The 17,613-nt window shown below is 34.2% G+C and overlaps 1 protein-coding gene across 1 annotated transcript in view; it reads left to right on the top strand.

Moving 5' to 3' along the window:
- Nucleotides 1–17,276, top strand: part of galr1b (galanin receptor 1b) — a 28,995-nt gene extending 11,719 nt beyond the window's left edge. The window contains exon 3 of the mRNA XM_046840970.1: nucleotides 16,138–17,276. Within this exon, the coding sequence (XP_046696926.1) occupies nucleotides 16,138–16,455 (318 nt within the window). The 3' untranslated portion in view covers nucleotides 16,456–17,276. The remainder of the gene's footprint in view (nucleotides 1–16,137) is intronic.
- The last annotated feature ends 337 nt before the right edge of the window (nucleotides 17,277–17,613 follow it).

The following is a 17,613-nucleotide window of genomic DNA, read 5'->3' as shown; positions in this document are numbered from 1 at the left end:
TGCATAAGCAACCATGACCAAGTGTCATGTGAGCAGTTTATTACTAAACCTTTTTTCTCCAAAAAACATTGCACTTTTAAAATCAAATTTACAAATGTCCTAATGATCTTAGATTCTTCAGAAGAATTGGAAAAATTAACATTGGGCTTTGGACATATATTGGTGCTCTGAGTACAGAAGAAACAGTCACATGACATTTCCACTTTTGCACAGTCACTATGTGAGTATGCTTTTTGTTTTTTTTCCATTTAAAGACTGCATTAATGCCTTTTATTTACTTGACATTTAAATTGCAGCTGTAACAGCTTACTGTGATCACCGTGGGTGGACGTGTTTGTTAATCCTGTTATAGTAGCTATGATTCGTGACTGGTGTTATTTTAAGCTGAGTTGTAAAATAAGCACAATTTGAGACACGTCGCACTTGTGTTTACAGTGTTGCAAATCTGTCACCAACTGCTTACTCTCTACCTATCATAGAATACCAAGTGTTAAGGGTGTTTTATGGCATGACACTGTCTGTTTTCAAATTTCACTAAATGCTGAGCTTAAAATGCACTTTAAGATGGAAAATATTACTTTGTTTTTATGCATAGTTTTAAAATGTTGCTTTTTGAGTATGCGTTAGAATCAAGTCTTGTCCTTGAATCTGCACTCTGAATAAGCTCATTCGATCAACTATTTGAGTCAATTCTTAAAATAGGCTCCTTGAATATTCATTTTGAATTTACTATATGAATCAACTTACTGCATCGCTCATTATGATTAACCCTTTGACTCTGGCTCTTATGGCTCTTTAAGTTATTTAACTGAGTCTAACCTTTACAGTGAACACTAAGAGCCGACATCACACAAAAACAAGTGTTCATACTTTGCTATTATACACTACTGTAGATAACTATTTAATCATTTATTAATTGATTAATTCAAATCTAATGACAGGTTCATACCACTTGACCTTTTATACAATCGTTGTTGAAATACTTTTATTGCAGATCCAACTTGTCAAAAGAATGTGATGCTTAAGGGCAGAATTTTGAGATTCTGAAAATTTCAACTGGTGAATTTTCATTTCCTTTGAGACAAGCTTTTGTATGTCAAAGGAATTAGACTGGCAGGTCCTGGATAAATGTTGCACATCTTGGTGTCCATAAATAAACAGTGCTGATATTATAGAAGGATTCTCTTAATCAGAATCAGAATCAGGTTTATTGGCCAAATGTGTTGACACACACAAGGAATTTGGTTCCAGCTGTTAGTGACTCTCAAAAGTACAGACATAAATAAAACCTATACATGACAAAACAGACAAGACAAGACAAAAACAGACTATACAAGACAATACAGACAATGTGAGACAGTATAGACAGTGTGGGTAATAAATAGGGATACAGCTCAGTAATGTACATAAAGTGGGAACCACCTTTAATAAAACCATCAACACCATTATCTATACAAACAGGTTTGTTAAGAAATATTTATAAAGCATTTCTAGGTTTGGGCAGTTGATTAAATATATGGTACAAGATTAATTGTCTCTTGTTATAATTATTTTTTTACTATTTGTAGTGTTACCACCTGAAATTTTACAGAATTTTATATCTGGATACCAACATTTTTGTTCTTGGAAGAATTGTTCAAGCTTTGCCAAATTGGGTGAGATTTGTTGGTAAGCTGTAATATCAAATGTCTTGCAAGAGATTTTCAATTGGTTTGTGGCCAATCCGGCTAAGTCTTAAGGCTTTTATAACCTGTACCAGGATTTCTTCTAGGATTGGCTGCAAAATTCCCTGATCAGTTTCCCAATCCGTCCAAATAACATGCTGCTACCCCACAATGCTTTATTGTGAGGATGGTGGATTGAGGGCGATTAGCAATGTTTGATTTCCATGAACTACTACTATCTTCGTGACAAGACCAAAAATTTCATAGATATACAACAGAACCTTTTTCCACATGTTCGCTAAGGTACCGACTCCACTTTTAGTCAACTATTTTTAGTCATGCTGGTGTAACCAGGCATGTATGTCCAGGGAGCAGCTCCTCCTATCCGAACTGATCTCTACAGCTTCTGCAAATTTATCTTTGGGCTCTTGGGGAACTTCAGAGTTTGAGATTTTTTGTGATTAAATGAAGCTGTGTTTCTAAACTAGTTTTGATAGCTCTTTGGTCTTCCTAATGCGGTTTGTTTAGGCATGTTTTTAATCCGATACAGTGGTACTCCATCCAACTATGTATTTACATTTTACTGCAAGTTGTATTCTGCATATAACTATGTTTATGAAAAAAGTATTGAATCTATGTAAAACTTCTGCTAGAAACTGGTTGCACTTGAACTAACACAATGGGGATTTATTTTGCACCCTGCTTCAATATTCTAGGTTAGTTTAAATAGATTTATAACACATAATCCCATTAGGTACATTGAATTTTTAGACAAAACACAGCAACAATGTGTAAAGGTTTATTTTTTGCAAGATGTTACAAAAAGGACAGTAAATGTGTGTGTGCGTGTGCGTGTGCGTGTGCGTGTGCGTGTGTGTGTGCATGTGTGTGTGTGTGTGTGTGTGAGAGTGCCGAGTGTGCGGATTGATAGAAATAGAGTGAGAATTAGACACAGTCAGTATCATTCATGCGGTAAGTGCCTTGGTTCCCAAAGCTATCCTAAAAGCTGCAATCCTCTCTGTCTCTCTTCCTATCTATTTCTTCCTGTCTCTATATCCATTTCTATCTGTGTGTTGTTTATCCAGCAGGCTGGGTATATTGATTTCCTTGAGCATATTTCACTTAAAGGCCCTCCTGCTGAGAGAAAGTGGGTTGTTTTTGCTGAGCTAAACACATTGTTTGAGACAGATGACAAAAACCAGGGGGCAAGACTACAGCAACAATGTCAAAAGTCACTGGAGTACGTCGAAACTGAATTTATTATAACTTACTATGTAAGAAAAATGTGCTGCATCTTTTCCATACCACCTGGTGATACAGTGAAACTCAGGCAATGATAGAGTATCGTAATTTCCGGACTATAAAGCGCACTCATATATAAGCTGCACCCACTGAATTTTACAAATATTTTAAATTTTTACATAAATAAGCCACACCTGTCTATATAGTACAATATGTCTACACTAATGTACTTTACACAGGCTTTAAGGAAAGACACGTTACACACGGTGTAACAGGTGAAATATGTTGCGCTTCCTTTAGGAGCATAGCGGTATTTTGGGAATAGCCTGCCGCCGCATTTTTCCAGTATTACTGCGTGTGTTCAAGACGAGGATTATGTCGTTATTATTTTCTGATGCTGATTTCTAAGTTTCTTTGACTAACCCGTAACGCTGTTGCCAAGAAAAATAAAAAAGCACGAGTTTTGGAAACCTGTCTGTGCTTATATGATTTCTGTTGCAACTGGAGTTAGCGAGCTCTCCTTCACCCAGACTCAACGCGCTACAACGGCTTGTATCTAAACAGTAGCTGACCAAGTAAGTCATTGTTCACTGTCTTCCTCCTTCCTTTCACAACTATTTCTCTCGGGAGTTTATCTTTTGGCATCGTCGTGCGTTTAAAAAAAACGTTTTTTCTCCCAAAGACGTGCAGCTCAGAACACAGATGAGGTGCGTTTTTTCGTTTCCGTTCGGAAATTTCATTGGTCTAATGTTATGTCGCAGTTTATGTCGCAAGTTTCTGAAACCGGGAAAAACCCAGGAAAAATTCATCAATTAGTCGCTTCGTTGTTTAAGCCGCGGGGTTCAAAACGTAGGAAAAAAGTAGCGACTTATATTTCGAAAAATACGGTAACTGTTGTCGCCCTCAAAACATTAGTATTGTTTCGCCTGTTTGGAAGTTACTATTAATTTGAGCACTTTTATTATGTTTACTAATAATTCTGAAAATTTTGATAATTAAGGGTTCAAAATGGGTTCAAAAAAAATGATTTAAAATGACACTCAGTCCCTCCTCCTCTTCTCCAGCTACTGCCATGATCCAAAATACAGCTTAAAGCTGTGAAACACAATGCTTCAGAAATTAGATTCACTGTTCAAAAACAGCATTTAGCTCTTAAAAAGTCAATTCACATTTGATTGTTTTCCATGTCGATTGATTAACATAAAAGCAATCCAGTGAACATTTTGCTTTGCAGTCAGGCCTGTTGTTTTCTTTTTTGATGTTGTTTGCAGACAAAATTCATTTCACATATATACAATTTTTGTGAAAATACATTTTCTAGTTCACCTCTGTTGTTCTCCTAAGCCAAAATTTTACAGATTACAATTCTCCAACACTTTTGGTTCCAAAGACATCAATCATTTTACTAGATATCCTGAAAACATTTTATGTAATGTTTATCCAGGTTGCATTAACATTCAACAACGAAAATCTGCAATAAACCTAGTTGATAGGACCATCATATATTATTTTGTCTAATAGGAAGTGTTGTGTGAAGAGATGCTTTAGTACATATGTAGATTATTTTTACAGTCTAACCGTTTTAAGACCTTTTAGAATATATTTGAACTTGACCAACTTCAATTTCACTTCATTTTACCTAAAGTCTGGCGTATCAGTGACGTTTACAGTGCTTACACAAAACAATATATTGCATTACCACATTACACACTTACTGTATCTGTTTCTTCTTTATTTACTTTTTACTCTAGTATTTTTTTCTTATATGTCATCTATAATGTAAATTGCTTTAGTATACTTTTTACTCTCTGTGCTGCTGTTTAAATATAGATACTGTCCTTCCCCAGGTCACTTTAACTCAGTTAAACTGTGGATTACATTTAATCTGCATGGTTATGTAACTGTCTGGATTTCGGGATAAATTGCAAGTGTGCCTTTCTGATTACATTTTTGCAGCACCTAAAATCATCTTTGCTGGCAACTGTAAGTATTGCAAATATACTTGCACTGTTGCAAAAATAAACAGAATTGGAGAATAGCTAAAATTAAACTGTAAGGCAAAAAGGCAAGGACTCGAATGAGCATGGGACAGAGAAGGGGAGGGTTTAAGGTGGTCTTAGTGTTTTGGTGTAGCTGTCAAAGGGTCAATATATAGATTATGATAGAAATGGCTATTCTATTAAATTACTGACCACTGCAGAACTCGAACAGCCCACAAGAGCTGCAGTTTGGGAGATGCTCTGACCCTGTCATCGTGACATCACAATTTCGCACTTTTCAAACTCGCTTGCCCATTTTTCCTGCTTCTAACACATCAACTTTGAGGACAAAGTGTTCACTTGCTGTATATGCTAATATATCGAAGTACAAATACTTTGTTACTGTACTAAAGTAGTTTTTTGGTACCTTTTTTAGTTTTTCATTACTTTACTTCACTATTTATTTTTCGGACAACTTTTTAATTTTACTCAATACATTTTTACACAAATATCTGTACTTTCACTTCTTAGATTTTGAAACCAGGCTGGTTACTTTAATCTATTTGGTAAAATGTCAATTTTTTTTCCTTCTCATTGCACGCTGTTTTCAGCCCATCAAACGATTTCCTGTCATTGCGCAACTTTTTCAATCTACCACTGGTGTATAATTTCCTGGCTCTCACACACCACAGACGTAGACTAGTTTCTGAACATAACAATGAGCAAGACAGAAAGTCTATATAGTGGATGTTCAGCCTGGATACATACATTAGGTAACAAAATTCTGTATTTATTTTGTATAATTTTTTTTTTATTAGGGCTGTCAAAATGCAAATTCATTTTAAGGGCACTGGTTTCATTAACGCACGATTAATGCAGCGCAGCGCGCATTTCTGTTTGACCATTTTTATTAAAAATATAAATAAATAAATATAAAAGGGACAAAATTAAACCTTCAGTGCAACACACGATTATCCACAACGTCCTTTCTTTACTCAGATATAAAAAATAAATAAACTTTTTAATCAGTAAACATTTGTTTTACTGATGCGCCAAGTCTCAAATCTCAAAATTCACCCTGATGCACACAATTATCTCTCTGGGGGGGCGACAAATGCACCAGTGACAGTTTTGTGGCATTTTTTCTTCATAACGTGGAAACAAACTTGAATTACTGTCTTTTTTGCAAACAGATAAGAGCAATACATAATTCGAATATGTAAAGAGTCTATCTTTATTTACAGACTCATAATAACAACAAAACGCTGTGCTTTTGTAAAATAAAGCAAACAGACAGGGCGTCTCTATCATCTCTCTTCACAGACACATAAATAAAACAACCTGAATCTCAGTGAATACTCGCCTCACACACATGATAAATATATGTATAGAAAGCCCAAAAAGTCTACTTTTAAATAAACCAATCACATCAAATACAAATATTCTCTGATTATGTAATCCGTATGAAAGTTATGAGGTATAGTTTCCTAGAATCACCTCATTAACCGTCCGTGTGGAAACATTGTAAAGGTTCTGTTTAGTGTCGTGATAATTTACCTAATTTAATACACCATAATTACTTTTAAACATCTACAAGAATATTTTGTCATCATGCTCTATTTTGAGTTTGGTTTTACAAATAATAAACATACATTTGCGTAAAGCATTAATATTTGTCCATGTTGATTAGAGTACAAAAAATTAGAAAGTATTAATTCAAGGTACATTTAGAACAGATAAAAATGTGTGATTATGTTGCAATTAATTGTGAGTTAACTCAATACAATCATGCGATTAATCACGATGAAATATTTTAATCGATTAAAAGCTCTAAAGTGGTTTGCCACCACTGATCCCACCCACTAGCGGGTGTACATCAGTACATCAGTACATCAGTACCTAAATTTACTAACACCCTTGTGGCTGAATACGCAAAGTTTAACCCCCACATTCCAAAATGTAAGTGAAACATTTTCCCAGAAGAGTGGAGGTTTTTGTAACAACAAATGGGGACTAAGTGTGGAATGGGATATTCAAAAAACACATATGAAACAGAAAACAGGATGATGCTAAATAGTGCATGCAACGCTATACAAATATGGTTTTCATACTGGATTCAGTATGAGATAACAACCCAGCATTGTACTCTCTGTTTGTACATTAAATGGCAGGATTTGCTAAAGCTATTATCAGTTTTCGGTAAACCAACTATCAGAGGAAGTTCCCCTAACATGCTATCTACATTGTTTGTACAACATTCCTGTCACACTTGCTGGTTGTACTGGTGACAGCAAGTTGTCATATTAGAAGGCTATAAATGCTTCAAGTATTAAAAAAATTAGGCTAAGTAAATCTTAATATCATGAGGTCCCATCGATGTGAATTAGAATTTTGTGCAAACAGTGTGTTTGGTCTATCTACCTTTTCCTCCAAAAGCATTTTTGGGAATGATAGAATTTATAAATTCCACTGGGAGCATGAAGTACAGCTGTATTTTATATAAGACTTCTTAATTTCTGTTGAAGATACAATACAACAGTAAATATCAGCCTAAATTATGAGCAAATGTAGTCAGTTTTTCAAGTCATGACTGTTCCCCGAAAAGCTACACTCTAGGCTGAACAGAAATCAGCTGCAGCCATTCAGTGCATTTTTCTTATGCTTTTTTTGTGCTTCCTTTATCAATGAAAGCCAAACAAATGTATTAAACATGTGTTAATTGTGAGTAATATGATGCAGATAAATACATTAGTAAATTGATACACTGCTGTTTAACACTGCTAGGATTTTACACTTTTTTGTGTGTAAAAATAACAATCATTTTTGGTGTTGCGTTCTATTCATGAACCCTAATAAAAAGCATTATAGAACATTGTAGTCATTTATTATACCATGAGGCTTTTAGTATGTATGATCAAAGAGGGTTTTTTTGCCATCACCTGTGTGCAAATACAGAAGTTTTCCTCTTTAAAGCCCAGCATACTAGGAGCATGAGTAGGTGTAAAGGAGTAGAAAATAGAGATGCTTCAAAAAGGTCTTGAATATCGACCCAGAGTAGGAGGGGAGTCAGTGCACTTAGTGGGCAGATGGCCTAAAACTGGCCCAGACACCTCTGATTAAGTGAAGATTATTGTAATACCCATGCATTCTTATTTGGAAAGGCTGACAGTAATTACTGGCGCTGTGACCCACCATGCATGTTTAATGCCTGTGAAAACGTAAGACTTCACAAAGTGTCTTCATATATTTTGCCAATTCAGATTAACATGAAATAACATAAAAATAATTTTGCTTTAAGTTTCTGAATGACCACGAATGATTCCTAATGAAATTAATAAAAGTTGCTCTGTGATAAAAGTGTAATATAGGTGGAGTTTTGACCAAGCACTAAACTCACTAAAATGTTAATTAAAATGTATATACTATGAGATTATACCATGTGGCATAATATAGTGATTTCATTAGAACTTAACCCTTATGTGATTTATGGTATAATAAGATGACTAAAGCCTACTCTTGTATTACACAGCGTTATCTGCTTTGCCTACAGAATAGAGCGACCTTTTTGCCATTTTTGTCCTGTGGTCTCAAAACAAAGCATGCCCACCTCACATTCTCTACATTAACATATGAAAGGCATTCACAGTAGGACAGCCATTAAGGGCAACCAAAGTGTAAAATTTCAATGTGGAATTTCCATAAAATTTCACAAATGCCCGTAACTGTCTTCAGGGTTTTTTCTCCTGAAAATTATGTTTTTGAAAGTTCGAAATATTATATGATATGTAAAAGGTAATATACAGCTAGGGGTGCATTAAATGATATAAATGCATTACATGCTTATACCATGTTCATTTGTCAGAATAGACTAAATAAAGCTGTCATTGATCCAAAAATAATGGTTAATTTTTAATTTGTTATAGGGGTCATTAGATCTTGAATTCTGCCTGGTGTAAATCATACACAGAAATACAGTAGTGTGATATGATTACAGTAATTTGAATGACGTTTAATAAATAATTATTAGATACAGAAAGAAAGAGAGAGAGAGAGAGAGATTGTGTGTGAATTATCTGCATCTGTTCCATATCAACTGTTTATGTTGCTGTGGTTACAGATTTAAAAAAAAAAGCATGTTCAGATTTAGAACAGAGATAAAAAAAAATAAAAGGAAATAAATATAATAAATTCTTGTGTGTTAAATGGTTGAAGACACACCCTTCAGCCAATCAGACTTGAGTATTCAGACCAAGCATGGTATATGATCAGATATATGATCTGATTTCATACAGTATGATACAGTGTATTATACAGTAAATATAAATATCAGAATATACTAATGTTATGTAAAACAAACTTACAAGTAAGTTTGAGTCAGAGTCTGGGTCGGCCATATAGGAAGCCCGTGGTGGTGGTTGAGAATTAGGGTTTTATAACAGTTACTCGTTGTTGGTAAATTTTGATTTATGCAAACCCATATTTTATATACTATTATTTGCTAAATATATACTTTTTTACGTTTTTTCATACTGTGTAAGGAATGCACTCATAAGCCATAGGCCATGCTGCTATAGTAAAATAGTCCATTAGCAAATATGATGCTATTTTCTTATAAAAGTACATTTTTACTCTTATAACACATCAATTTACATATGATTACAACATTTATTTAATATTAATAAACATTTACCACTTTTAAATGCAGTTATAGTTGCATTTAATGCTCTGCAAAACAAATTACTTACTTTAAAGTAGCTATAATGTAACAGAGACAGATTTACTGAAAACCTATATAATATACGATATAATATAGTTATATACTATATAACTTTCAAGTCAACAACACATTTTTTAGTCAAGATACTATATTACAATACATTCTTACATTTGGATTAATGTGGAGCCTTTACCATATACAAATCCTTGTGCACCTATGTTACAGCTAGTACTACCATCAGAGGTGATGGTATATATATATATATATATATATATATATATATATATATATATATATATATATATATATATATATATATAACTACCCTTTGTTTTGGAAACACAACTGCACTGTGATATAGAATATAATTTCAATGTTTGTGGTTTTACCAAAAACTAAATATTTCAGGGCTAGTGAATTATTTTGTCAACTGACTGACATGGATAAATTACCTTGCCCTGGCATGAGTAAAAAAAGAGCTGAGACATAACCTTGGTTATCAGATAATGATACTTTTCACACAAGGTGTCCTGTCAATCTCAGTAGTCATTTAGAAATGACCAGGCCATGCTCGTGCTTTTGTTCTGCACTCTCAAAAGGACAGTCATTTGTGCTCCTGTCAGGAAAGGCTCTCATTTGAGTGTCTACATTTGCTGTCATCAGCCTAGTGATGAAAGTAGCATTCAGTGGAATACTAAGAGTGCTTGCCCTATAGACAAATATCTAACACCCTGATAATGCCCAAGAGCTCTTGAGTTTTGCTGATGTGATGACTGAACATTGGTACAGATTCTTTATAAGCTACAATGTACAGTAAGTCATGTCTCCAGGGGGGCTCCAGTATGGAGAATGAGAACTAACAGCTCCAGCATAAATTTTCACATCTTCTTTATGTATTCTGTGACAAGAACTGAGAATTGGCTTGACATTCACAAGGTTAAGGTGTCTCATTAACAAAGAATCCATGTAGTTGTCTGGTAAGCTGCACAGCCCCTAAAACCATCTAGAATTACTTTGTAGTGTCATGTCTACAACAGAAACAGTTCACTGACAGAAATTATGATGTTAGCTCAAGGTATTTCTTTGACTTACATTATACAGTCCTTGTACAACTTTGGCTAAAACTAGCTGACCAAAATGAAACTTGCTGTGACCTTAAAGAAGGTTACATAACAACAATGAATTTAACATGACTATATTGAGTTTATTGCATATTCATTCACATAGAGTCTCTTGTGTTTCAAATTGCATCTGCAGTTTTATACAAATCAAGGTGAAGGTTACACTGGTGCTGCCTTTGTTAATTGTAAAGAACCATAGTGAGAATATAGAAATATGGTCAAATGTAAAAGAAAAGCATGTTGAAGAGAGCACATCTTTTAGAAATGATACTGGTGGTAGCTAGAAGAAAATGTAGGCAATTACATCAACAAATGCATTACAGCCAATAACTTATAATTCAGGCAAAACAACTGGAGGTGTTTTTAGTATGCAATAATCTAGAAAAAAAGCAGCAGCTTTTTATTTTTTTCAAATTGGTGAATATAAATGTGCTAGTATAAGATTAAGCATCAGACTTTTAAAGCTGACAAAAAATCAGTGCAAGGTTTGATTTGTTTAGCATCCACATCACTTTACTGATAACCAGCATTTTAAAAGTGATTATTTTAGATTTACCAATACTACGAATGGCATTTCTTCCTAGCCAAGACTGTAAATTCATGCACCCATCAATGACAGTTATCTCACATGGTTAAACCTGGCATGCCCAACTCTTCGCTTGTACTGCTATTTATTAAAATATTTTACACTGTTTGGCTTAAAATTGTTTCATTCCAGCATATGACAATGTAGAAGCTTTTTGGACTAATATTAACATTTAATTGTAAAATAATTGTCTTTTTTAAGTCAAACCTGCTAAATAAAGCTAAGGGTTAAACTTTGTTACAGTTACACAAACCAACATACAGTACAAACATACAGTACAAATGTTATTATTATAATAATTACAATAAACTTTCTCTTTTTTTTTACACAGATTAGCTCAAATTCTGTTCTGAAATATACTTTAAATGAAATATACGGTAGATAAATAAATATTTAATACAAAAGAATTGGAAATGGTGTAATGAAATCATTTAAAGGTGTGTAATAAAATTATTTAAAATAAAACACAAATTTAAATAAGTTTAGAGATTATTTATTTTTAATTTCTGTGAGACCATCATTACTCAGCAAACAGTATCAAAATGACTAATAAATGTGAATTGCCCAGAGCAGAGTCTCATTTATATTCAGAATATATATTATAACTTTACTTATTAAGTTTGGGGTATCAGCAAAGGTACTAGCATGCACACTTCTGTTATGTGCAGATTAATATCTGAATATAGACATCCCTAGGAGTGCATACAGTATATGCCCCTAAAATGTCATGTTTTGCATTAAAATACAATATGTTCCTTCTTTAATCATAGGTCATGCAAAAAATTTGTGTTTTATTCCCCATGCAAACAACAAACACCCCCCCCCCACCTACACACACACACACACACACACACACACACACACACACACACACACACACACACACACACACACGAATTTTACATGCCACAGAGAATCATGATTGGTAAATGTCAGATGCAAGTTTTACTTTTTATCCAAAGTATCCTGCGAGGGCTTGCAGTACTTACAGAAAAATGTGATTATGTGAGCTTCATGTAACTAGGTCTATTTGCTATTCATTATATCAATAATTTATATTTAATAAATATCACTACAATGGCAAACAAATATTTGTTAATTATCCCATTATACAATTTAGTAATTTTATTTACTAGTCACATGATGTTCATGTGTAAATGTATGCCATCTAAGCATAATAAACTGACTCTTACTTTATTTCACATATACTTGTTGGTTCTTGTTTGTTGTAGATAATTGTAGATACAGTATTTTCCATTTATTGATGTCTATTTATCAAAATATTAATATTAATAATCAGCATCACAAAGTAAAATGTATTGCATCTGTATAAGGGAGTTTAATTAGCCCTCCACTTTATAAATGTATGTTAGTTATATTAGATCTTTTTTAAATTTGATGATGAACAGGTGATTATTTTATTTAAGGAGTCTCTAGCGTCAGAGCTTTTTTAACAGTTAGAGGTGAAGATTTAAAATGAGATGTAATAAAGCATGTATGACGTGTAATTCTTTAATTAATAACACCACCATTTCTTTATAGAGTATTTCATGTAACAGCATACACTAGTGTGTTTAATTCTTTAGGGTCTTTTTTTCACATTTTATTATCACACTTTTGATCTAACCAACAAAATATACAGGTATGGTTACTGAACTTATTGACTTTGCTTATGCTGTCCATTTGTTATTAGAGAATACAATATGCTCTCAAAGTACTGTTTTATGCTTGTTATGATTTTAATTCATAATTAATAAGACATTTTATCTATCTAATTTATGAAATTCGGGAACACAATTTGCGACTATATATATGGCCATTCATAACTTTATCGCCACAGATCAGGCATAACATTATGACCACCTGCCTAATATTGTGTTGGTCCCCCTTTCGCTGACTAAACAGTCCTTACCCATTAATGCATTAACAGCAATAACTTCTTCAGCAATTTGAGCAACATTTAGCTCGTCTGTTGGATTAGAACACACTGGCCAGTCTTTGCTGCCCATGACTCTGTCACCGGTTTACCACTGTTCCTTCCTTGGGCCACTTTTGATAGATACTGACCACTGCAGACCGGGAACAACCCACAAGAACTAGCCATCACAATTTGGCTCTTGTCAAACTCGGACAAATCCTTATGCTTGTCCATTTTTTCTGCTTATAACACATCATTTTTGAGGAAATAGTAATCAGTGTTATTCACTTCACCGCTCATAATGTTATAATGTCATAATCTTATGCCTGGTAGAAATATATAAAGATCTAAAGTGTAGATGGTCAAAATTATCACATCACTGTTAGTACACGTAGACATTGACGTGAATAAACTTTTTTACCTGATCTAAACAGTAAATAACCATATATTTTTCTTAATGTCAAGTGTTAAGTTGTAGCATGTCCTGCTACAACTGGGATAGATTTATTACAGTTTATAACCAGCTGATGTGAATCTAATGTTGATTATTCACAATATATTTGAGATGCAATTCAGTACTTATTTTACATAATCTCTAAATTTTGAGAATACAGGGGACATCCACACTCTCTTGTGTGCTTTTATTTCTGTGTGATCTTTTTAATCCATAATCTCATTGACTTTAACATTGGTTATGTTACTGAAACAAAATTATAAACTTAACTACAATAAACTTATACTTGCCTACAACATTTTATAAAGATTTATTGTCCTAATTTTTAGAGACACTATTTTTTTTCTCTCTACATAATGCTTACAATATTTGTATATTTAAACCAAAAGCTACAAGCCTGATTTATGGTTAGTGTCAGGTGTTTTATCATTGTATTTTTTCCATTAAAAATGGTCATTCATTTCCAAGATGATTTTTTGCATATCATACAAAACTAACTTGTGATAAACATCTAGAGAACATAAATAAATACAGTCCTATCACAGAGTAAATTCATCATTACCTTTCAGATCGGAGATACAACATATCAGGGAAGTCATTGCACCATGCATTTAGGCTGTTCATTTGTCAGTGTCACCAGTATTGGGATGAAAAACATTACTTCATAGAACTAAAAACATTGTGGGAATGCCAAATTGCTACTAGAGCTGAAAGTAATGCTTTTCTTCACAAAATGCAGATATATGTGTACAGACACTGGTTTATAAGCTGATCTTTTTTGACAAACGCAGAATTAAACAGATTGCGTGGGATCAGTGGTTGGATCCTTTTCATGCTTATATTGCTTTGCTTTCGTGTTCTTCTTGCCCGCTTTTTTACTCTTTTGCTTTTTGCCTTAAACAATTGTTTTTAAGTTGTTTGTTTTTATATTGTATCAAAATTTATTTTCAGATGGATCTGAACATTTTAGGTTTTTATTTTCATCCAATATGTAAAAAGCAGCTCTCAGAGACATCAAAAACTTGTGAACGTTTATTTTCTTTAAAGATGGAAAGTCAAAAAAATCAAGTGCCAAAGTTCCAATTGTGTCAAACTTTTTACTGTCTAAGACTCGTCTCGCCCAAATCTAGTGCTCTAATGGCAGTGTTAATTGTTTTCTAAACATTAAAAAAAAAATCTTTATAAAATATTAAAAGGTTAAAAGGCACATTTTCCAAGCTTATCTTACCTATAATGTCATCTCTCTCTCTCGCTCTCTGTCTCTCTTACTGTTTTCCTCTCTGTCTTTTTTTCTCCTGAGTCCTGTTTATAATATGGTCACATTTATATTTGCATAAGAACGAGCTTGGGTATACGTGCTCAAGTGACAAAGTGCTCGCAAACACTGCCAACAGCTGCCAATCTACTAAAGGTTCATTTTCCTTGAATAATAAACACAGAAGACAAAAAAACACTGTTGAACAAATTGTTAGTCATCTCCAGTGCTGATTTATTTCACTAATTAAGCCAATTCTGTGTTAGTTTCCAGTGAGTCATTTGTCATTGTAAGGCACATATCTTGCTATTAATAGCTTTTTGGGATTTAGCTTTATCCATCTGTGGTGAGGGTACAGTTTTGGCATTGGCTTTTCCCATAGGAATGCATTAGTGTTTTGTATTTCATTAAACCTTGTAAAACACCCAGAGGTTATACAGTGCATACAGAAAGCATTCATTTCTTTTCCTTTTTGTTCTTTCAATTTTTTTTTCAAGACACATATTAGCATATTCTTGGAATTCTTTTTGTAAATTCTGTGAGGTCTTTCATGTATCTTTTACCAAGCAAAGTATTCGCTCTGGCCAATCTGCTATAAAGCCCAGATGTTGTAATAATGCTGGACCTTTTGTATAATTTTTTCCATGTACACACATGATCTCTGGAGCCAACCAGCGTCAGCATTGGGTTTTTGGTTACTTCTTTTACCATGTTTTATTCCCAGGATTGCGCCTGGTAGCCAGCTATAGGAAGTGTTGTTTGAATGTGTGCAATGTGTTTTCACTGGTTTATTTCTCTGTGAAAACACTTCATAGAGTAGGTCATATAATTTGAAAGGCTACATCAGAGGTAAAGCAAAATTCTTCACTTAAACCATTAATCATTCAAAAATTCCTTAAAAATGGCCATTTTAAGATCTAACACAGTCCAGTACAGTAATGTGATTGCGTGTATGCATTCATCTAACACCATTAAGGGGTTCTATGGTTTATTTCTCAGAGGGAACCCTGCATAGAACTCTATAACCTTTCAGAAAGGGTTATACGTAAGGTTGCAAGTAAAAATTGGAGGTTTCATAAATAGAGCTTTGTCTTCTACATAATGCTACGCTATATGTAAAACCCAGACATGCCACTATGTAGGTTATACTATGTGAATATATTGTGTTACAGTGGGTTCATTTGCTCTCTCTCTCTCTCAGACAGCCCAGACAGTGCTGCTGGTTGTCGCAGCATTCCTCTTCTGCTGGATGCCACACCATATTATTGCCATGTGGGTGGAGTTTGGAGAGTTTCCCCTGAACGATGCCTCCTTTGCATTCCGCATCATGTCACACTGCTTGGCCTACGGAAACTCCTGTGTCAACCCTATTCTCTACGCCTTCCTCTCTGAGAACTTCCGGAAGGCTTGTCGGCAGGTCTTCACCTGCCATCTCTTCTACTCGCCCCCGCCGGTGAAGAAAATAGCACGGCTCAGAATGGAGAATTTCTCCACCACACACTCCACCACCAATGTGTGAGAGAAAGGACTGAAGAGCTCTGTGAAGTTAAAACTGAGCTGCTGTTTCACCTAAAAATGGTCTTCAATTCATCATTCAATTGACGTTCAATCCCTTAATGCTATTCAAGCTGAAAATACAGCAGTGCGTCTACGACTTGCACATCCGCAGGCTGTAAATATATCCACTAAAAACATTCCACAGTTACCTATTCCTAAGAAGCCTTGATATCTGAAAGCATAGACATTTTCAAGAGGGGCTTACATGTCCAGAGCAGTGACACTTTAATTACATAACTGAAAAAGAAACTTTCATGTTGGTGTGGCTCAGTGAATAGTGACTGCAGTGTTAATATTTTTTTCACAGTGAAACTTAATTTGAATATGCTACTCTACAATGTTTGTGTGCTATAATTTGCTAACTGACTTGTTAACATTGTGTTGTGTAATGTTCAGTCTGCCATCATCAACAAAAAATTAATAGACAGAAACACAATTTCTTTAATGTTTCTCACACCTAAGGTAATGTCCACACACTAATACAAATACAATAAAATTTTTGGGTTTATAAATGAACATCTCTTGGGGGAAAAAATAGTTTTATAGTTTTTCTCATTTGCTTTGGAGCATTTCATGAATCACTCAGTAAATACATTTCTCAAAACAATTTGTATACACAGCACCACGTAATGGATTGCAAAAGGATGTATTTTTCTCAAAATTGTTAGTTCATCTTTTAATAGTAAGTATTAATGTCAATGAACATTCTGCCATCAGAATAACAAATCCTTTTATTATTGTTCATAAACAAGATATTAAAAATGTTTAGTCATGTTGTCAGTATGACAGAGCACAGTTTCAGCATTTCCGATGTAAACTACGGTTTGAATTACAAAGGTTGAAAATGCACAATTACAGCACAGTAAAATTCTTTTCTTCACATAGCCCAGCTTTTTTGGAAGCTGGGGTCAGAGCACAGAGTTTGCCACGATATAGAGCTCCAGGGGCCTAGAGTGGCAGCTTGAACCCTTGACCTTCCGATAAGCAACCCAGCACCCTTACCACTGAGCTACCACTCCCCTCTCTCCCACTCCCACTCTCCCACAATTTGCAGAAATTGTAATTCTGTGTTTTGTCTTTATACGCTCACCAACTGTAGGTTCACGAGATTTTAACTATT

Source organism: Silurus meridionalis, chromosome 26 (genome assembly GCF_014805685.1).
Source record: "Silurus meridionalis isolate SWU-2019-XX chromosome 26, ASM1480568v1, whole genome shotgun sequence".
In the NCBI taxonomy this organism is placed as follows: Eukaryota; Metazoa; Chordata; class Actinopteri; order Siluriformes; family Siluridae; genus Silurus; species Silurus meridionalis.
This window is presented reverse-complemented; position numbering and strand designations above follow the sequence as displayed.